Source organism: Molossus molossus, unplaced genomic scaffold (genome assembly GCF_014108415.1).
Source record: "Molossus molossus isolate mMolMol1 unplaced genomic scaffold, mMolMol1.p scaffold_m16_p_38, whole genome shotgun sequence".
NCBI lineage: Eukaryota > Metazoa > Chordata > Mammalia > Chiroptera > Molossidae > Molossus > Molossus molossus.
Window position 1 is genome coordinate 856,218 of NW_023425375.1, and position 22,480 is coordinate 878,697.

The 22,480-nt window shown below is 38.9% G+C and overlaps 1 protein-coding gene across 1 annotated transcript in view; it reads left to right on the plus strand.

Moving 5' to 3' along the window:
• TSPAN3 (tetraspanin 3) overlaps positions 1-22,480 on the plus strand; it is a 79,200-nt gene that overhangs the window by 51,625 nt on the left and 5,095 nt on the right. The window contains exons 4-6 of the mRNA XM_036281545.1: positions 12,937-13,038; positions 14,013-14,165; positions 15,478-15,561. Of these exons, the coding sequence (XP_036137438.1) occupies positions 12,937-13,038; positions 14,013-14,165; positions 15,478-15,561 (339 nt within the window). The remainder of the gene's footprint in view (positions 1-12,936; positions 13,039-14,012; positions 14,166-15,477; positions 15,562-22,480) is intronic.

The window sequence follows — 22,480 nt, forward strand, 5'->3', positions numbered from 1 at the left end:
AATATTAACTGAGCATAATGGCTTTGGTCAATTTCTGGGGCCTCTGTTCTGTTCCATTGATGTATATCCTGTCCCTGTGCCCAGTACCAGGCTATTTTGATTACAGTGGCTTTGTAGTATAATTTGATATTTGTTATTGTGATCCCTCCTACTTTGTTCTTCATTCTCAAGATTGCTGTGGCTATTCGGGGTCTTTTTTGTTTCCATATAAATATTTGGATTATTTGTTCTAGATCTGTGAAATATGTTGTTAGTATTTTAATAGGTATTGTGTTGAATCTATAGATTGCTTTGAGTAGTATGGACACTTTTAATGATGTTCAGCTTCCAACCCATGGACATGGAATATTCTTCCATTTGTTTGTATCTTCCTTTATTTCTTTTTAAAATATCCTGTAGTTTTCAGAATTCAGTTATGAAATACAGAAGGTAAAACTTCTTGGTTAAGTTTATTCCTAGGTATCTTAATTTTTTTGCTGCAATGGTAAATGGGATTATTTTCTTAGTTTCTCTTTCTGCGCGTTCATTATTGGTGTATAAAAGAGCCATTGACTTCTGGATTTTAATTTTGTATCTTCTACTTTGCTGAATTCATTTATTAAATCTAATAGTTCTTTGGTGGAGTCATTAGGATATTTTTATGTACAGTTTCATGTCATCTGTGAATAATGATGGTTTCACTTTCTCCTTTCCGATTTTGATATCTTTTATTATTTCTTCTTATCTGATCATGTCGCTACGACTTCCCATACAATGTTGAATAAGAGTGGTGAAAACAGACATCTCTATCTTGTTCCTATTCTTAAATGCTTTAATTTTTTTCTCACTGAGTATGATGGTTTAATTTTTTCTCACTGAGTATGACGTTGGCAGTAGGTTTTCCATATATGACCTTTATTATTTTGGGGTATGATCCCTCTATTCCCACTTTGCTGAGTTTTTATTAAAAAAAGGGTGCTGGATTTTGTTGAATGCTTTTTCTGCATGTATTGATATGATCATGTGAATTTTATCTTTCATTTGTTAATGTGATGTGTCACATTTATTGATTTGCAAATATTGTATAGCCTTGCATCCTTGGGATAAATCCTATTTGGTCATGGTGAATAATCTTTTTATTTATTTATTTATTTATTTTTCATTTTTTATGTGATTTTTTTAGAGAGAGAGGAAGGGAAAGAGAGATAGAAACATCTATGTGAGAGAGAAACACTGATCAGCTGCCTCCTGCATGTCCCATACTGAGGATGGAGCCTGCAATCTGGGCATGTGCCCTGACTGGGAATCAAACCAGGACATCTCAGTACATGGGTCAATGCTCAGTCCACTGAGCCACACCAGCCAGGCATGAATAATCTTTTTAATATATTGCCGGATCTGATTTGCTAATATTTTATTGAGGATTTTGGCATCTGTGTTCATCAGGGATATTGGCCAGTAATTTTCTTTCTTTGTAGTGTTTTTATATGGTTTTGATATTAGGGTAATGCTGACCTCATAAAAAGAGTTTGGAAATCTTTCTTCCTATTGAATAATTTTGGAATAGTTTGAGGATGATGTGTGTTAGTTTTTCTTTAAGTGTTTGATAAAACTCTCCTGTGAAGCCATACAGTCCAGGACTTTTGTTTGCTCAAACTTTTTTGTTTACTGCTTCAATTTTATTTGTTGCTATTGGTTTATTCAGGTTCTCTGTTTTATCCTGATTTAGTTTTGGAAGACTGGATGTTTCTAAGAATTTGTTCATTTTGCCCTGGTTGTCCAATTTGTTGGCATATAGTTGTAATATTTTCTTACAATTCTTTGTATTTCTGTGATGTCAGTTTTTACTTTGCCTCTTTTATTTCTGTTTTAATTTTTTTTTTCTAAATTTGAGTCCTCTCTTTATTTTTTGTTGAGTTTGGCTAGAGGTTTATCAATCTTGTTTATTAATTCAAAGAACCAAGTTTTAGTTTCATTGATTTATTAATTTTTTTAGTCTCTATGTCACTTATTTCAACTCTGATATTTATTATTTCCTTACTGTGGGCTTTTCTTGTTTCTCCTTGTAATTCTTTCAGTTGTAGGCTTAGATAGTTTATTACTATTTTTTTTTTCTTGTTTCTAAAGGTAGGCCTCTAATGCCATAGTAAACTTCCCAGTCAGGACTGCTTTTACAGTATCCCATAGATTTTGATTTGTTGTATGTTCATTTTCATTTGTTTCTAGGTTGTTTATCAGTTCTTCCTGGATCTCATTGGTAACACACTCATTGTTTAAAGCATGCTATTTAGCCTCTATGTATTTGAATGTTTTGGAGTGTTTTTATTGTAGTTGATTTCTAGTTTTATTTCATTGTGATCTGAGAAGATGTTTTATATGATTTCAGTCTTCTTGAACTTACAAAGATGTATTTTGTGTCCTAATATGTGGTCTGTCTTTGACATTGTCCCATGTGCACTTGAGCAGAATGTATATTCTGCAGCTTTGGGTGAAATGTTCTGTAAGTGTCAATTAAATCTATCTGATCTAGTGTGTCATTTAGGATCACTGTTTACTTGTTGATTTTTTTTTCTGGAAGATATATCAAGTGAAGTCAGTGGTGTGTTAAATTCTCCTACTCTGACTGCATTGCTATTGATCTCCCTTAAAGTCCTCCAAGTTCTTAAAAATATATATTTAGGTGCTCCTATTTTGGGTTCATATGTTTACCAGGGTTATATCCTTTTGTTGTAGCAATCCTTATAGTATTGTGTAGTTACCTTCTTTGTCTCTTGTTATGGCCTTTGTTTCGAAGCTTATTTGTCAGATATATTATTGCTACCCCAGCTTTTTTGTTTGTTTGTTTGTTTCCTTTTCCATGGAAAAATTTGTGTCCTTTGTAAGTCTTTTATTCTGAGGTAGATTTCTTGTAGACAGTATATATATCGGTAATGCTTTCTTTCCATTCAGGTACTTTGTCTTTTGATTGGAGCATTTAATCTATTTACATTTAATGCTATTATTGATAGGTACTCATTTACTGCTATTTTTATTTTTATGCCTATGTTTCTCTCTGTTTCTTCTTTTTATAACAGTCTCTTTAGCATATTTCTTTTCTTTTCTTTTCTTTTTTTTTTATCCTCACCTGAGGACATTTTCCCATTTTTTTGTTCAGATAGAGTGGGAGGGGGAGAGAGGAAGAGAGAGAGAGAGAGAGAGAGAGAGAGAGAGAGAGAGAGAGAGAGAGAGAAACATCGACATGAAAGGGACACATTGAGTGGCTGCCACTCACACGGCCAATCAGGGCCGGGGGCAAACTGTAACCAAGGCATGTGCCCTTAGTGGGAACTGAACCCGGGTCTCTCTGGACTGCAGGTTGGTGCTCTAACCGCTGAGCCAAACCAGCCAAGGTTCTTTAACATTTCTTGTAATCCTGGTTTGGTGGTAACAAATTCCTTTATCCTTTTTTTTCTTTTTGTCTGGGAAGCTCTTTATTTCACCTTCTATTTTAAATGAAAGCTTTGCTGGACAGAGTAGTCTTGGTTTCAGATTCTTGCTTTTCATTACCTTGAATACTTCATGCCATTATCTTCTGGTTTATAGTGTTTTTGCTGAGAAATCAGCTGACAGTCTTATGGGAGCTCCTTTGTAGGTAACAAATTGCTTTTCTCTTGCTGCCTTTAAGATTCTTTGTTTTTAATTTTTGGCATTTTAATTATGATGTATTTTGGTGTGGGCCTCTTTGGGTTCTTCTTCTTCTTTTTTATTAAATAATTTATTTTTGTTACAGATGTTTCTCCTTTTTCCGCCCCTGAATCCCCCCTCCCCATCCCTCCCTGCCCTGTCCCCAGCTTTGCTGTCCATGTCCATTGTTCATGCATACATGCATATAAGTTCTGTGGTTTATCTCACTCCCACCACCCCCTCTTATGGGGATTGTCAGTCAGTACCCACTTCCACAACTCTGGAACTACCCCATTCCTCAGACTGTTATGTTCATTATATTCCATATATAAGTGAGATCATATGATACTTGTCTTTCTCTGTTTGGCTTGTTTCCCTTAGGATAATACTTTCCAGGTCCCTCCATGTAGTCTCAAAGGATAAGAGATTTTTCTTTCTTACAGCTGCTTAGTACTCCATTGTGTATATGTACCACAGCTTTTTTATCCATTCGTCTACTGATGGACACTTGGGTTGTTTCCAGATCTTAGCGATTGTAAATAGTGCTGCTACAAACATGGGGGTACATATATTCTTTCAGATTGGTGTTTCGGGCTTCTTAGGGTATATTTCTAGAAGTGGGATCACTGGGTAAAAAGGAAGTACAATTTTTAATTTTTTGAGGTAACATCATATTGTTTTTCACAGTGGCTGCACCAGTCTGCATTCCCACCAGCAGTGTACTAGAGTCCCCCTTTCTTCACACCCTGGCCAACACTTGTTGTTTGATGATTTGTGGATGGCGGCCATTCTGACAGGTGTGAGGTGATACCTTGTTGTTGTTTTAATTTGTATCTCTCTGATGATTAGTGATGTTGAGCATTTCTTCATATGTCTCTTAGGCATTTGTATGTCCTGTTTGGAGAGGTGTCTATTTAGTTCCTCTGCCCATTTTTTAATTGGGTTCTTTGTCTTCCTTTTGTGGAGTTGTATGAGTACTCTATATATATTGGAAATTAACTCCTTATCTGATATATCATTGGCAATTATGGTCACCCATACAGTGGGTAGCCTTTCTATTTTGATGATTGTATCTTTCCCTGTGCAGAAACTTTTGAGTTTGATGTTGTCCCATGTGTTCATTTTCTCCGTTTTTTCTATTGCCTTAGGTGATGTATCAGTGAAAATTCTGCTGCGTATGATGTCTGAAATTTTGTTGCCTACAGTTTCTTCTAGTATTTTTATGGTTTCATGAGTCACATTTAAGTCTTTTATCCAATTTGAGTTTATTCTTGTGTAGGATGTAAGTTGATGGTCTAGTTTCATTTTTCTGTATGTAGCTATCCAATTTTACCAACACCATTTATTAAAGAGTCTGTCCTTACTCCACTGTATGCTCTTGCCACCTTTGTCAAATATTAATTGAGCATATTGCCTTGGGTCCATTTCTGGGTTCTCTGTTCTGTTCCACTGGTCTATATGCCTGTTCTTGTGCTAGTACCAGGCTGTTTTGATTACAGTGGCTTTGTAGTATAACCTGAAATCTGATAATGTGATCCCTTCAACTTTGTTCTTCTTTTTAAAGATTGCTGTGGCTATTCGAGGTCTTTTTTGGTTCCATATGAACTTTTGAAGTAGTTGTTCTAATTCGGTGAAGTATGGCGTTGGTATTTTGATGGGGATTGCATTGAATCTAAGGATTGCTTTGGGTAGTATGGACATTTTAATGATGTTAATTCTTCCAATCCATGAACAGGGTATGTGCTTCCACTTTTTTATATCTTCCTCTATTTCTTTTTTCAATGACCTGTAGTTTTCTGCAAATAGATCCTTTACTTCTTTGGTTAAGTTTATTCCTAGGTATCTTAATTTTTTTTGCCGCAATGGTAAATGGGATTGTTTTCTTAGTTACCTTTCTGTGAGTTCCTCATTGGTGTATAAGAATGCCATCGAGCCCTGGCCGGTTTGGCTCAGCGGTTAGAGCGTCGGCCTGCGGTCCTGAGAGACCCGGGTTCGGTTCCCGCTAAGGGCACGTATTTCGGTTGCAGTTTGTCCCCGGCCCTGGTTGGTCATGCGGGTGGCAGCCACTCGATGTGTCCCTTCACGTCGATGTTTCTCTCTCTCTCTCCCTTCCTCTCTCTCCCTCCCACTCTATCTGTACAAAAAATGGAAAAATATCCTCGGGTGAGGATAAAAAAAAAAAAAAAAAAAAAAGAATGCCATCGATTTATTGACGTTAATTTTGTATCCTGCTACTTTGCCAAATTCATTTATTAAGTCTAGTAAATTTTTGATGGTGTCTTTGTGGTTTTCTATGTATCATGTCATTTGCGAATAATGACAGCTTCACTTCCTCCTTTCCAATTTGGATCATTTTTATTTTTTCTTCCTATCTGACTGCTGTGGCTAAGACTTCCAGTACTATGTTAAATAGGAGTGGCGAAAGTGGGCATCCTTGCCTTGTTCCTGTTCTTAAGGGAAATGCTTTTAGTTTTTGCCCTTTGAGTATGATGTTGGCTGTAGGTCTTTCATATATGGCCTTTATTATGTCGAGATATGATCCCTCTATTCTCACATTGCTGAGCGTTTTTATCAGAAATGGATGCTGGATTTTGTCAAAGGCTTTTTCAGCATCTATTGATATGATCATGTGGTTTTTATTCTTCATTTTATTTATGTGGTGTATCACTTTTATTGATTTGCAAATATTGTACCAGCTTTGCATCACTGGGATGAATCCCACTTGGTCATAGTGAATAATTTTGTTGGTGTATTGCTGGATCCGATTTAGTAGTATTTTGTTCAGGATTTTGGTATCTATGTTCATCAGGGATATTGGCCTGTAGTTTTCTTTCTTTGTAGTGTCTTTTTCTGGTTTTAGAATTAGAATTATGCTGGCTTCATAAAACCAGTTTGCAAGTCTTCCTTCTTCTTGAATTTTTGAAATAGTTTGAGAAGAATGGATGTTACTTCTTCTTTGAATGTTTGGTAAAACTCCCCCTTGAAGCCATCTGGGCCTGGGCTTTTGTTTGCTGGGATAGTCTTGATTACATCTTCATCTTGTTTTGTTGTTATTGGTCTGTTCAAGTTTTCTATATCTTCCTGGTTCAGTTTTGGGAGACTATGTGTTTCTAGCAATTTGTCCATTTCACTTAGATTGTCGAATTTGTTGCTATATAATTGTTCATAGTAGTTGTTAACAATCTTTTGTATTTCTGTGGTGTCAGTTGTTACTTCTCCTCTTTCATTTCTTATTTTGTGTTTTTGGATTCTCTCTCTTTGTTTCTTAGTGAGTCTACCTAAGGGTCCATCAATCTTGTTTATCTTTTCGAAAAACCAGCTCTTTATTTCATTGATCCTTTGAATTGTTTATTTTTTGGACTCTATGTCATTTATTTCTGCTCTGATCTTTACTATTTCCTTCCTTCTACTTGCACTGGGTTTTAGTTTTGTTTGCTTTCTAGTTCTATAAGTTGTGAGGTTAGATAGTCTATTAGAATTTTTTCTTGTTTCTTGAGGTAGGCCTGTAGTGCTATGAACTTCCCTCTCAGAACGGCTTTTGCTGCATCTCACAGATTTTGTGTTGTGTGTTCATTTACATTGGTTTCCAGGAAATGTTTTATTTCTTCCTTGATCTCCTCAGTAACCCTTTTATTGTTTAATAACATGCTGTTTAGCTTCCATGTGTTCAAATGTCTTTGCATGTTCTTGTTGCAACTGATTTCTAGTTTCATGCCATTGTGATCAGAGAAGATGCTTGATATGATTTCAGTCTTCTTGAAGTTGTAGAGACTTAGTTTGTGTCCTAACATGTGGTCTGTTCTTTGAGAATGTCCCATGTGCATTTGAGAAGAATGTGAATTCTGTAGTTTTGAGGTGTAATTCTCTGCAGATATCTATTAAATCCATTTGGTCTAGTGCTTCATTTAGAGTCTGTATTTCCTTGCTAACTTTTTGTCTAGAGGATCTATCCAGTGATGTCAGCGGGGTGTTGAAGTCCCCTGCTGTGATTGTATTGCTATCGATTTGTCCTTTGAAGTCCTCCAGAAGATTTTTAATATATGTTGGTGCTCCTATATTGGGTGCATATATGTTCATCAAGGTTATATCTTCCTTTTGGACAGATCCTTTCAATATTATGTAGTGGCCTTCTTTGTCTCTAGTTAAGGCCTTCATTTTCAAATCTATTTAATCAGATATGAGTATTGCCACCCCAGCTTTTTTTTTTCCTTTCTGTTTGCTTTGAAGATTTTTTTACGTCCCTTCACTTTTAATGTATGTGAGTCTTTTGTTGTGAGGTGGTTCTCTTGTAAACAACATATAGATGAGTCATGCTTTTTGATCCAATCCGCTACTCTGTGTCTTTCTATGGGAGCATTCAATCCATTTACATTTAAGGTGATTATTGATATGTACTTATTCATTGCCATTTTTGTTTAGTGTGGTTATATTTTCCTTCCTTTTTCTCCTGCTAATTACAGCAGTCCTTTTAACATTTCTTGCAGTGCTGGTTTGGTGCTAATGTATTCCCTTAGCCTTTTTTTTGGTCTGGAAAGCTCTTTATTTGACCTTCTATTTTGAATGATAGCCTTGCTAGGTAGAGTATTCTTGGATTCAGGTCCTTGTTTTTCATGACCTTGATTTCCTCATGCCATTCCTTTCTGGCCTGTTTTGTTTCTTGTGAGAAGTTAGCTGAGAGCCTTATAGGGTTTCTTTTGTAGGTAACCTGTTGATTCTCTCTTGTTGCTTTAAGGATTTTCTCTTTGTCTTTAATTTTTGGCAGTTTGATTACTATGTGTCTTGGTGTGGGCCTGTGTGGGTTCTTCTTACTTGGGGCTCTCTGTGCTTCTTGAACACGAATGCCTTCTTCCTTCACCATATTAGGGGAGTTTTCTGTCACTATTTCTTCAAATATATTCTCTATCCTTGCTCATTTTCTTCTTCTTTGGGGACTCCTATGATGCGAATGATATTATATTTCCAGTTGTCCCACAGTTTTCTTAAGCTTTCTTTCTGCTTTTCAATTTTTTTTTTTTTTTTTTTTGGTTTTCTGATTGTTTGATTTTTTCTACCCTATCTTCTAATTCACTGTTCCGGTCCTCAGCTTCCTCTACTCTGCTATTTAGACTTTCCAATGTGTTTTTTATTTCTGATATGTCATTCTTCATTTCTTCTTGGTGGTTTTTAATTTCCAACTGGTTGATTTTTCCCATTTCTATGTCTTACTCATGGTGCTCATGTCCTTACACATGCTGTTGAGCTTTCTCAAGATCATGGCTCTGAATTCTAGTTCTGTTAAGTTGCTTAACTGCACGTCATTTATCTCATCTTTGGTAGAGGTCTTTTGTTCTTTCATTTGGCTTTTGTTTCTGTGTTTCACCATTTTGGCTATCACAGTGGGCTTTGGAGCCTGCCAATTTTCCCTGTGGGTTTTGGTTTTCTGCTGTTTGTAGCTCCCTCTTCTGTGTTTGGATGAGGCAGGGAGGACCCACTTTAAACACCACTGTCAAGTCTTACTTTTCAAGTTAGAGTTGCTAGCCCAGGGAATGGTAGTTATCCTCCAGCTTTTTTGCCTGGAGGCTATTAGTAGTGGTCACCTGAAGAACCTTGGTTTCTGAGTTGAATGAAAAACTCCCTCAGGTGCTCAGTATAAGAGGATTTCCCAAAGGTGGGGCAGATGCTGGTTGTTAATTGGCCTCAATTAGCATTTTAATGGCCACCTGGATGGGCAGTTGAATCTCAGAGGGAAGGGCCGCCACCTCTTTCCAGGGCCCTGGGAAGGAGTAAGATGACCACAGTCCTGTGTGGCTGCAACTCAGTAAAAGCTCTGAGCACCCTCCAAATCCCAAGTGTCCCCATGCAGTTCCAGTCCAGTCTGCCCTCCCTCTGCCAGAGGCCAAGGTGAGTTGCTGCTGCTAATTTATCCTCTGTCCCGGCTCTGCACTGTGGAGCTGCTTGGGTCTTTAACCTGAGCGTCCCGCTCCCAGCCAAGGCCGTTACTCCCAGCTGAGGCTGTGGCAGCTCCCAGCTGAGGGCATAGCACCTAGCCGAGGGCGCAGCTCCCAGCAGAGCCTACAGGTCCCAGCTGAGGTCGCAGGTTCCAGCCGTGGCCTCCGCAGGTCCCAGCCAAGCCTGCAGGTTCTAGCCGAGGCCGCAGGTCCCAGCCGAGGCCGCATGTCCTAGCCGAGGCCACAGCTCCCAGCCGGGGCCGCAGGTCCCAGCCGGGGCCCCAGGTTCCAGCCGAGGGCGCAGCTCCCAGCCGAGGGCACAGGTCCCAGCCGAGACTGCCACAGGTACCAGCCCAGGCCGCTACAGACCATAGGCTCCTGGCCCCCTGTCGCGTCTTCGCAAGCCTACCAGAATTGAGTCAGTGTCCCTGGTTATGTGGTCCTCCAAGCTGCTTTTCGGTTGCCTTATCCTGGTGATTTGTCTTTATTTTCGTTGTAATTCCAGTTTGGTCCAGTTTGGATATGTGTAGTTTCCATTCACTCCGCTGCCATGTTCCTCTCTCCCTGGGTTCTTCTTGCTTGGGACTTTCAACGCTTCCTGAACTTGTGTGACTTTTTCCTTCACTGGGTTAGGGAAGTTTTCTGCCATTATTTCTTCAAACAGGTTCTCTATGCCTTACTTTCTTCTCCTTCTAATATTGCGATGATGTGGATATTGTTACATTTCATGCTGTTCCACCATTCCCGTAAAAGTCCTTCTGTTTTTAAAATTGTTTTTACTTTTTGGTTCTCTGATTCAGTGATTTTTTTTTCCCTACGCTGCCTTCTAATTTGCTGATATAGTCATCATCTTCCTCTACACTGCTGTTTATTCCTTCCAGGTATTCTTTATTTCTGCTGTCATTCTTTATTTCCAATTGGTTGTTTTCCATAGTTTCTATGTCTTCTTTCATGCTGTTGAGCATCCTTATAATCATTACTCTGAACTTTATCTCCATTGCTTATCTCTAGTTTATTTAGCTTTATTCTGGAGAATTCTTTTGGTTTTTCATTTGGGGCTTGTTTCTTTGTCATCCCATTTTGGCTGCCTGTTTGGGTTTGTTTCTATGTGTTAGGTATATCTTCCATGACTCCCAGTCTTGGTAGGGTGGCTTTAATGTAGTAGGTAACCTGTGGGACACTGAACACAATCTCCCTGATCACCAGACCTGGGTGGTCTAATAATGTCCCTTGTACACATTGTGTGGGCCCTCCTTTTGTAGTTGACTCTTGATTGCTATTTGTTCATTCATGCATGGGCTCAACCCTCAGTCTGGCTGACTATGAGACTTAACCTCCAATACAGCATGCAGGCTGGTGTGCAGGAGCTTATCAAATGAAGCAGAATTTGCCTTAGCAGGGTTTGGAGACTGCTAATATCTCCCTTGGATATACTGCTTGTGAAGCTTATTAGCTCTTACTCTGTTGTTGTCTGGAGCTGGCCACTCAATTTAATGGTTTTGGACCTCTTCAGAGGATCCCTGGTGCAAGCCAATGTCAGATGATGTTTGTGACTGGCCCTAAGGACTTTATTTGGAGCTATCAGTGATTCACAGCTTGTGGCTCCCCCTGCTGGGGCTGGGTGCATGTGGAAAGGACCAAACTTCACACCAAGCTCTGCTTTTACTAGCTGCAAGCCAAGGAGAAGGTCAGGCAAAGACTTAAGGCCCCCAGAGATCTGCCTCTGCCTGAAGTCTGACTGTTAGTCTCAGTCACTTAATGAGCCTCAGGTTGTAGTCTTCAGCAGGGCATAAATTCCACAGGGTGAAGAAGAAATGGTTTCCAATGGGTGTAGCAGTTGCTTTCCCCCAGGCTAAAGCTGCTTTGATGGGAAAGCTCTGCCTGAGAAAGATGGCTTCTACAGCATAGGGGAATGACTCAGCACAGGGATTCTTGCATTTGTCCTTTCAGCTCTCTCCCCAGAGCGACCAACCCCAGACTCTCCTCATGCAGTTCTAGTCCACTCTACCCTCCCTCTGCTGGAGCCCAAGGTGAGTGGCTGGAAATAAAATTTAGTACATTGGCTCTTTAAGAGGGTACCTGTGTTTCTAGACATCTCTCCCTGCTGTACAGAACCTCTAGTGCTTTTCACAGCTAGATGTTATGTGGACACCTTTTCCAGTTCTGCTACTCTGAGCTGGATAGCCCAGCTTGGAGTTTAGTCCTCAGACTTCTCAAGGGGAACCTCTGACAGCTGAGATTTCCCTCCAGAACATCAGCTGCTGCCCATGGGTGCCCAGCCAGCTGTCTCATGCCTCCACACTTCCTATCAGTCTTGATATGGTCTCCTCTTTACATCCTTGGTTGTAAGGGTTCTCTCCAGCTAATCTTCAGTTGGTTCTTCAGGATGATTTTTCTCTCTATTTTTTTTTTAGTTGTAACTCCAGTTTTGTCCTGGGAGAACATCAGTGTAGCTTCCACTTGATTGGCCACCAGCTTGGAATTTATTTATTTTTCTTCCAAATTAGTTGTGTTTTAGAAAACTATATATCTGCACTAGAGGGAGGATCCCTTCTTCAGGCCAATCTATAAATCATCCTTCTCCTTGTCTCTGTGGCTGTCACTTGTTGCTCTGGATAGGAAGGCCCATCCTGCCCTCCTCCCAGCCCACTCCCAGCCCCTTGAACTTCAGGGTCTCCACTTAGCTGAACTGTTGTTTTTTTAAACAAATCCTCCAGTGGATCAATTTTATAATCTCCTGAAATCACTGATAAAATTACCAAATAAGTCTAATCATCTTAAAAGGGTAGGGAGAATCGGGTACATACAAACTTTAAATGACACTTTTTTGTCACTTTAGTAATTGGTAGGGAAGTGTCATTTCTAAGGACTGATTTTTTTTCTTTTTTTTTCTTTTTTTTTTTACTGCTGATTACTTTTGCATATTTGGCTAAGTCTAATAATTTCTTCCTAATGTATCTTGTGGTGGTTTTTTAAGTTATTATATTTACCTCCTTTAGGGAAGGAAAATGAGTAGATCTTCTGAGACTACACTGAAAACTTATTTTATAAAGAGGGCAGTCAGTCCATTTATAATTTAGGACGTCTATCTCAAGGCTCAACTGCTTTCTCCCTTTTGAGTGGTTGTTAGCCTGCCATCTTGCACACAATCTTTTCTTTGAATGCTTAATCTATGTGATATAAAATGTCTGAATTTTTACATGAATCTGTATAGAGGCAGGGAGGGAGAAAACTTTTTCTCATAAGACATTTAAAGAGATGTATGACCACTTTGTAAATATGCCATTTAGGTATATTTGACTAGAGCCTTGACTAATATTACTTTTACTCATATTTTAGAGGGACTGAATTGTTTGTTTTGATTCAGGTAGAAAATGAGGTTGACCGTAGCATTCAGAAAGTGTATAAGACCTACAATGGAACCAATCCTGATGCTGCTAGCCGGGCTATTGATTATGTACAGAGACAGGTGAGTGCTCTTGAGGTGAATTTGTTTTTGAGGGGCAAGCACTGTTGGGTCAAGGTGAAACTTACTCCACTATTATTATGTAAATTAGCCATGTACCTTCACAGTCATGGTTAATTTCATGATGTGGTCAATGTTTGTTTTTTTTTGCCAGTGATTTATGTGGTCAATGTTTTTATCTTTACCCTTGAAAAGTTTTTTTTTACCATCACCTAGTGAAAGTCAGATAAAATGCATCTGATTTTTCCCCAAAAAATTAATTAGCCAGAGAGGTGATAATGGAAGCGAGGTATGTGTCACAGGGAAGATAGGAGTCCAGATGGACTTAAGAGGAGATGGGAGATCTTCTTCATATACCTTATAAAAGCAAGACCAGTAAAGGTAGCTGACAAAACTGTAAAAAAATATGAACAATTTAAAACATACTTGGAGATAGAAAGAATAGTATAATAGATATTTATGTCCATAAACCCACCTCCAAAATTGTCAGCTTTTTGTCAATCTTGTTTTATCTATTACCCCCACATATCTTTTGCAATGTTATCTTAAAGCAAGTCACATACATTTTAGACAAAACATTTTAAACACTCTGTCATTGGAAATAGTATTTAAGTCAGAATCAGGTATTTCACATGTAAGATAGGGAGATTTTTCTTATCTATAAACTACCTCTTGTGGACAGTGTGCTCTTCATATGGAGGTTCTAGAGCCACTAGCCATATGTGGCTATTTAAATATAAATTAAAATTTTAGTTCCTTAGTCACACCAACCACATTTTAAGTGCTCAATAGCCTTAAGTGGCTAGTGGCTACCATGTTGGACATGCAGACATAGAACATTTCTATCAATGCAGAAAATTCTATTGGGATATCATTATTCTAGAATAACTTAAAGCTCTGCAGTACACAGAACTCTAAAGTTCACACAAGTATATGGATTCTATGAGGAGTAATCCCTCTATTCTCCTTTCTAATAGCTGCACTGTTGTGGAATTCACAACTACTCAGACTGGGAAAATACAGACTGGTTCAAAGAAACCAAAAATCAGAGTGTCCCTCTTAGCTGCTGCAGAGAGACAGCCAGCAGCTGTAATGGCAGTCTGGCCCACTCCTCCAACCTCTATGCTGAGGTAAGTTCAGTTTCTTGGCCAAAACTTGAATCTAGCCTGGTAACCCGTTTTTCTCTGTGAATCTTCTCTACCCGGAACTTCTTTTCTACCATCTGTTGCTTGTCTTTTTATTTTAAAAGCCATCATAACCATTTTTAAGTGTACAGTTCAATAGTACTGAGTATATTCACCACCACCCGTCTCCAGAACTCTTTCTTTCTTGCACATTGAAATTATATACCCATTAAATAACAACTCTCCATTCTGTCCTCCCCCAGTCCCTGGAAACCATTCTACTCTCTGTGTCTATGAATTTGACTATTTTAGGTATCTTATATAAGGAATCATACAATACTTGTATTGTGCCTGGCTTATTTTTTTACTCAGAATAATGTCTTTAGGGTTCATCCATGTTGTAGCATGAGTCACAATGTTATTCCGTTTGAGACTGAATAATATCCCATTGTATAGATAGATCACATTTTGCTTATCCATTCATTTGTGGATGGACACTTGGGTTGCTTCTTTCTTTTGGCTATTGTAAATAATGCGAGTGTGAAAACAGGTATACAAATATTCTTTTTATTCCCTGCTTTCAATTCCTTTTTCTTTTAAGGATTCAAATGATATATACAGACTATAGTTGTGTCTTTTTTTTTTTTTTTTAATTCTTACCCGAGGACATTTTTCCATTTTTTGTTCAGATAGAGTCGGGAGGGAGGGAGGAGGGAGGGAGGGAGAGAGAGAGAGAGAGAGAGAGAGAGAGAGAGAGAGAGAGAGAAACATCCACGTGAAAGGGACACATCGAGTGGTTGCCACCCGCACGACCCAACCAGAGCCAGGGATCAACTGCAACTGAGATACATGCCCTTAGCGGGAACTGAACCCGGGTCTCTATGGACCACAGGCCGACGCTCTACTGCTGAGCCAAACCAGCCAGGGCTAGTTGTGTCTTTTTTAATTTAAAAATTGTTTTTAAATTACAGTTGACATACAATATTATATTAGTTTCAGATATGTTGTATAGTGGTTAGACATTTCTATAGCTTACTAAGTGATCTCCCCAATAATCCTAGAAAGTACCTGACACCATACATAGTTATTACAGTATTACTGACTATATTCCCTTTACTGTAGTTTACATCTCCATGACTTGTGCTGGTCTTTAAAGCTATTTTATTTTACTGTAAATTATTTTAAAACACATTGTCTTCTTTTTCTTTCTTTTAGTTTCTTCTGTTATTTACATTTCTGCCAATGAGTTAATAGTATATGACCTTGTAGCTTTAGTTTTAAAAAAGACATCTAATAAGGATGACTTTATATGTTTCAGGGGTGTGAGGCTCTAGTTGTTAAGAAGCTACAAGAAATAATGATGCATGTTATCTGGGCAGCACTGGCATTTGCAGCTATTCAGGTAAGCACAGCTAGCCAAGCAGTTGTGGTCAGAGTGTACTGATTCTCTGATGTCAGCCCTGAATGTTTTTTTTTTTTTTTTTTTAATCCTCACCCGAGGACATTTTTCGATATTTTGTTCAGATAGAGTGCGAGGGAGAGAGAGAGAGAAAAACATCGACATGAAAGCGACACATCGAGTGGTTGCCACCCACACAACCCAACCAGGGCCGGGGACAAACTGCAACCAAGGTACGTGCCCTTAGCGGGAACCGAACCCGGGTCTCTCCGGACCGCAGGCCGACGCTCTAACCACTGAGCCAAACCGGCCAGGGCAGCCCTGAATGGTTTTAATCACCAAGTACAGTTAATCTCTGTGTATAATAGATAACCTGAAAGTGATTGAGATACAAGACACCAGTTTCCAACATCTTTTATCTTCTGTCTTTAGATCTAGACCTAGAATGGTTTCAAGAAACCAAAGGTCTGGATGGGGGAACCATGTGTGAGAGGACTCTGCCTTATTTTCTTGACTTGATTAGTGAGTGACCTGTTCAAAATACAAATCATCATAGTGTATCCTTGGGAGATTTTTTTTTTTTTTTTTTATCCTCACCCGAGGACATTTTTCCATTTTTTTGTTCAGGTAGAGTGGGAGGGAGAGAGAGGAACAGAGAGAGAGAGAGAGAAACATCGACGCGAAAGGGACACATCGAGTGGCTGCCACCCGCACGACCAATCAGGGCCGGGGACAAACTGCAACCGAAGTACGCGCCCTTAGCGGGAACCGAACCCGGGTCTCTCCGGACCGCAGGCCGACGCTCTAACCGCTGAGCCAAACCGGCCAGGGCAATATTTTAATAGAACTTTACATAATTTAAAAATCTTTATTGCTGTATTTTAGTTTGGAAATAGCTTTCTTTTAGTCTTTTATTTTTTATTTTTTTATTTTTTTTCCTTTTTTTTTTTTTTGTTCAGGTAGAGTAGGAGGGAAAGAGAGGAAGAGAGAGAGAGAGAAACATCGATGTGAAAGGGACACATCGAGTGGCTGCCACCCGCACGACCAACCAGGGCCGGGGACAAACTGCAACCGAGGTACGTGCCCTTAGCGGGAACCGAACCCGGTTCTCTCGGTACTGCAGGCCGATGCTCTAACCACTGAGCAAAACCGGCCAGGGCTTTTTTAGTCTTTTAAAAAGTATTTTTTCTCCTTTCAGTTCCTGTTTTTCTGTCCTCGTAGGTTTTATATGTTTACATACATAAATCAAGAACTGGTACTGCAACTCTAGTTTCTTATACTAATAGAAGCAATTGTATTACTTTATAGAAAAGACCTTTAAATAAAAACTGAGGTTCTAACCTTTTCTGTATTTGAAACTTATTTTTTTTTAGGCAGATAACTACCAAGGAATACATAACATCACTTGGCATATCTGGAAATGTACCAAGCCATTGTTGGTAGAAGAGGGGACTGTTTTCCAAAATTCTGCCACTAAAAACAACCTTTTCCCTTAACAATAGCATGTGCAAAGTAGCTGGAGTAATTGCTTAATTATCCCTTAACTTTATCTATTCCACCCCCACCACCAAAACACACACACCCTACCCTTACCCTTCACCCCCACTTGAAAACAAAAAAGAAAGACAGCTATTTTTCTGCCCAGTACAATTTATATTCCTAGTTTCTCAGGTATAGTCAGCATATCCTAGAGATTCATTAGGGGAATGTTTTAAGAGTCTTAAAACTGAGAATAGCCAAGTATTTGAAAATTCTTTGCATACTCTTTCTCTGAGTGTTTTTTAAGTTGTTTTGCTTCAGGTCTAGAGACTGTATTTTAATTGTTAGATAAAACCAATTTCATTGCTAGTTTATAAGATGCTTGGATTCCTTCTCTCTCTCTATTTGAAAAGAAGCTAGTGTATTTAATGGGAAGTGCCTTTTAAAATGGCAAAAGGGTGAGTGTTTACTTTGTTAGTATTCAGAAAGTCCTGAAGTGATTCATTAAAAAGCCTAGCTTTTTATTTGCTATGATCTTGGTCCTCCTAATCATTTACCTTGTGGCATAGCATACCTTGTTGACTAGTGGGGATGTATTTCATATTTTGATTGTACAAATACATTTATTTGGGTTAAAGTAATGAAACTTCAGGGAGTTCTCTTTTCCTAAGTGAAATCCTGATCTGTGCATTCTTAATTATTTTAGGTATAGTAAGAAAACTACACATATTAACATGCAGCAAAGAAAGCTTTGTAACTGTATGGTGATTTTTTTTATCATGAAATATGCAACATGTATATAGAAGACTGATAAAAATTGTCCCTTTATTAGGTCTGACATTTAGTTAAGCTTATTAACCAGCCTGATAGTTCTTTTTTTTTTTTTTTTTTAATCCTCACCCGAGGACATTTTTCCAATTTTTGTACAGATAGAGTGGGAGGGAGGGAGGGAGGGAGGGAGAGAGAGAGAGAGAGAGAGAGAGAGAGAGAGAGAGAGAGAGAAACATCGACGCGAAAGGGACACATCGAGTGGCTGCCACCCGCACGACCAACCAGGGCCGGGGACAAACTGCAACCGAAGTACGTGCCCTTAGCGGGAACCGAACCCGGGTCTCTTCGGACCGCAGGCCGACGCTCTAACCGCTGAGCCAAACCGGCCAGGGCAGCCTGATAGTTCTTTATTAACTTCCTTAGTGGAATATTCTAACTAGTCTCTTCTCATATATATTTGTCAACCAATGTCTATTGGCATCAATTCAATGCCAACAGTAATCCCTAATTTGGGATGTGGTGAAGAAGGAAACTATTCTGTGCAAACCAACTCAACTATGATACAGCATGGCTCTGTAAACAGCATGGCTGTGAGGTGTCCCTGGGGCCAGGCAGCCTTTGGGCCAGGCCGCTGTCTGGATAGATAACTCTGCTCTGGTACTTGCTGGTGTGCTCTCTCCCAGTCTGCTCTGGCCTGTGCTGGTCTGCTCTGCTCTAGTGAGATATATTTGGCGTTTCCAGTTCAGTCAGGGAAACACAGTCATCAGTGGGAAGGGAAATGGTGCTCCCAGAGCCAGAGGGGAGCTGAGTTATATAGACAGAAGTCCTCACCCCTGGTCTCTGATTGGTCCCTCCTCATGCAAATGAGGACTCCAAATCTTTGCAGTTTGATTGGTTCAAAAGGCACTGTCCTGATTAATCAGAAAGGAGCCACTCTGATTGATCAGTGGAGATGTTGATAGAAATATAGTTGCTCAGCTCCTATTGGATAGGGAAAGCCTCACTCCTATTGGTTGAAATAGGATTCCAGGAACTCCTTTATGAGGGCTAGCTCAGATGGCAGAAACACAGTGCAGGCAGGCAGTTCAGTTAGAGACAGGTACTTCAGTGCAGGCTTTTTCCTGAGGTGCAGTTTGCATGAGAGGCCCCTGTGTAGAAATGGCTGCTAGGCTGGGTTTTTGTTTTTTTTTGTTTTGTTTTTGTTTTTGTTTTAAATTTGAGCCCAGTTAACCACTGGAGCCCTTTTTAGTAAGTATCTTCTTTCTCAGGATTCACATATTTTATACTTAAATCACCCTGACTTAAGTAATAGCTGATAAAGATTTTTTTGAATATTTATACATGTTTTCTTCTAACATTTTTATTTTAGTTTTTATATTTGTATTATTAATTTATTTTAAGTTAATTTTTATATATAGAGAGAGTTAGGGGTGAGTTGTGATAAAGATTTTGACGTTATCAGTTCAGCAAAACTGAACTTTCATAGACTCAAAACCTTTAGTAACTTTGGGAAAAAAAAAAACAAAAACTTGGGTTTTAAGCAGAAAATAAATTTTTGGTAAGAAGTTTTCTTAATTGTTTCTTTTTTTTAAAGAGTACCTATAAGTGTTCTGAACTTTTGATATTCAAAATCTGATGTGCCCAGGTACTGATCTGCCTTTGCTGGTGTAGAAAACCCAGCAAAGGCAGAAACATTTCAAAGATCATTGAGCTCTTGTGTTTGATGTCAATCCTTATAGGGAAAGTTAGACCTAGAAGGGCACTTGGAGATTCTCCAGTTCCAATGCCCTTTGTTTCAAAGGCCATGAAATGAGAGGGTGTAAGGATAATATGATGGACTATTAATAAAGCTTGAACCATAGCTCCATTGTTACAAATTGAAGAATTAAGATTTTCAAAAGATAAATTTCCTAAAGTCTGTTATGAAACCTGACAGTTAATTGACACTTAGGCTGGATATTTATACAGTGTAATAGCATTAAAATATTTAGCACTTTCCTTTAGGTTCTAAAGTGGGGAAGCTCTAAGAGTTATAGTAAATATAGTTTGAAATAATGTTAATGATTGAAAGTTGATTTTTGGTAGTGTTGTGAGTAGCAAAACTATTTTAAGCATTGTCTCCTTTGATTTTGAGAGTAATTTGTGGTATTGACTGTTAAGGTTCATTGAAGTTCTAATGCATAAAGATGAATTTAAGAAGAAATTTTCTCATTAACTTAATTTACCAGTAAAAGGCTCTGGTTCAGGAGTTGACCATCTGTGGGCCAAATCTAGCTCACTACCTGTTTTTGTTTGAGCTATACTTGTTTATGTATTGTCTGTGACTGCTTTTGTGTTACAGTGGCAAAGTTGAGTAGTTGCAACAGATCAGTTTTGTCTCTTGTCCACAAAGCCTTACATATTTATTATACTGGTCTTTAAGAAATGTGTGCTGACCCTTACTCTACTCTATTTAAATGATCTAAGTTTGGAGAGAATCAAAATGATCAAGAAAGAAAAATTTGAAAAATAGTTAATTATTAGAATAGGGTTTTTAAATATGAAATTAAAAATTGATTTTACTATACCCCTTATCTTGTTAGCTTATTAATCAGCCAGATATTTCACTTCATTGAGAGTAGCCAGCCTCTTAAATTAACAAATGGTTAACTATGAACTTCATATTTGAAAGGTCTGGTCATAATGGACAAAAATCTAAGTTATGATATGGCAAACTCTTAAGTATCTGCTGTGGGTAAGACTCTCTGCACAAACAATGTGGGAAAAATGGGACTTGACAGTTTTTGGAGTCTCGTGAAGTTAGCATGTCTTCAAGATGGAGTGGTCAAGAGCATACTTTCAGAGAACTGTTTTCCAAGGCCATGTTGCTTTTTTCTATTCTGTATGCCAAATGTGAAGGAACGAGGTTGAGACTGTATTTCTTTTTCTTCCTGCTTCTTGACTACTAATTATTCATTAAAATGAGTTAAAATACATAAGTGAATAACATTCCAGATGGAAATGTAATTAGAATTGAGTGGCTTCTTCTTTTTTTTTTTTTAATCCTCTCTCGAGGACATTTTTGCATTTATCTTCAGATAGAGTGGGAGGGAGAGAGGGAAGCAAACAGAGAGAGAAACATCGATGTGAGAGAGATACATTGAGTGGTTGCCACCCACACAACCCCAACAGGGCCGGGGGATGAACTGCAACTGAGATACATGCCCTTAGTGGGAACCGAACCCAGGACTCTCTGGTCCCCAGGCCAACGCTCTAACTGCTGAGCCAAACCAGCCAGGGCAGAGTGGCTTGATTCTTTAAAAAAATATTCCAAGTAATTCTTCCTTAAACATTTAAACCAAAGCTTGGGAAGCTAATTCTTGAGTATCTATGTAATTGGAAGCAAGGTTTGACTGCCTGCTGCCATGAAAACCAAACATGTGAGACAGATGCTGGATTCTCGAGAAAATGAGGGACTCTTGTCCAAAGTCCATCTTAACATCTCAGTGCAGGCAGGGGCTTTTATAGGGAGGTAGAGGAAAAGCAGAACAAAGATCAGGAGGAGGACTGTAGACATGCAGGCAGTGTCCTTGATGGTCCCGATATGGATTGTTAATGTCAGCATACTGGAACTGGTCAGTGCTAGCAAAATTCCTGCAGTTAGGCAATCTGCCTCAACTGAAGTCATGCTCAAGGACCTTTTTTGTACAAGCAGGAACTAGAACTGCTGATGCCTGCAATATACTTATAAAGAAAATGTATGTGAGTTCCTTTTATTGGTTTGTTAGTACATTTTATTCTACTTCCATTTCCTGGTTAGTCAGAGTAGTATAAGTTTTTTTTTTTTTTTTTATCCTCACCCGAGGATATTTTTCCATTTTTTGTACAGATAGAGTGGGAGGGAGAGAGAGGAAGGGAGAGAGAGTGAGAAACATCGACGTGAAGGGACACATCGAGTGGCTGCCACCCGCACGACCAACCAGGGCCGGGGACAAACTGCAACCGAAGTACGTGCCCTTAGCGGGAACCGAACCCGGGTCTCTCTGGACCGCAGGCCGACGCTCTAACCGCTGAGCCAAACTGGCCAGGGCCAGAGTAGTATAAGTTTTTATTCCCTGTTACAGCTAAGTGTTTCTTTTAATTTTTAAATTTTATTTTTATTTGGAGGAAATTGGTCTTTTTTTTTTTTATTTAAATCCTCACCTGAGGATATGTTTTTAATGCTTTTTTTTAGAGAGAGAGGAAGGGAGAGAGAGAGAGAGAGAAACATCAATGTGGGAGAGAAATATTGATTGGTTGCCTCTCATATGTGCCCCAACTGGGGACTGAACCTGCAACCTAGATGTGCCCTGAACGGAAATTGAACTCACAACCATTTTATTTTTTGGTATACAGCACAGTGCTCCAACTGATTGAACCACTTAGCCAGGGCAGGAAATTAATCGTAACAGATAACTTTTTGAAGGTTTTTAAAAGTTGAAAATGCCCATTTGACAATTTTTTTCAAATAATACAAATTTAGTAAAAGGTAAGCTGCCTCCTCACTCTTGACCCCAGTTCTCAAGTCCTTTCTCAAAGGCAACCACTGTTACCGGTTTCCTGTATACCCTTCCAGAAGTAGTTTGTATTTAGACAATCACATATATGTTTTTTTTTTTTATGCAAATAGAAGCTCATAGGATGCAATTTTATA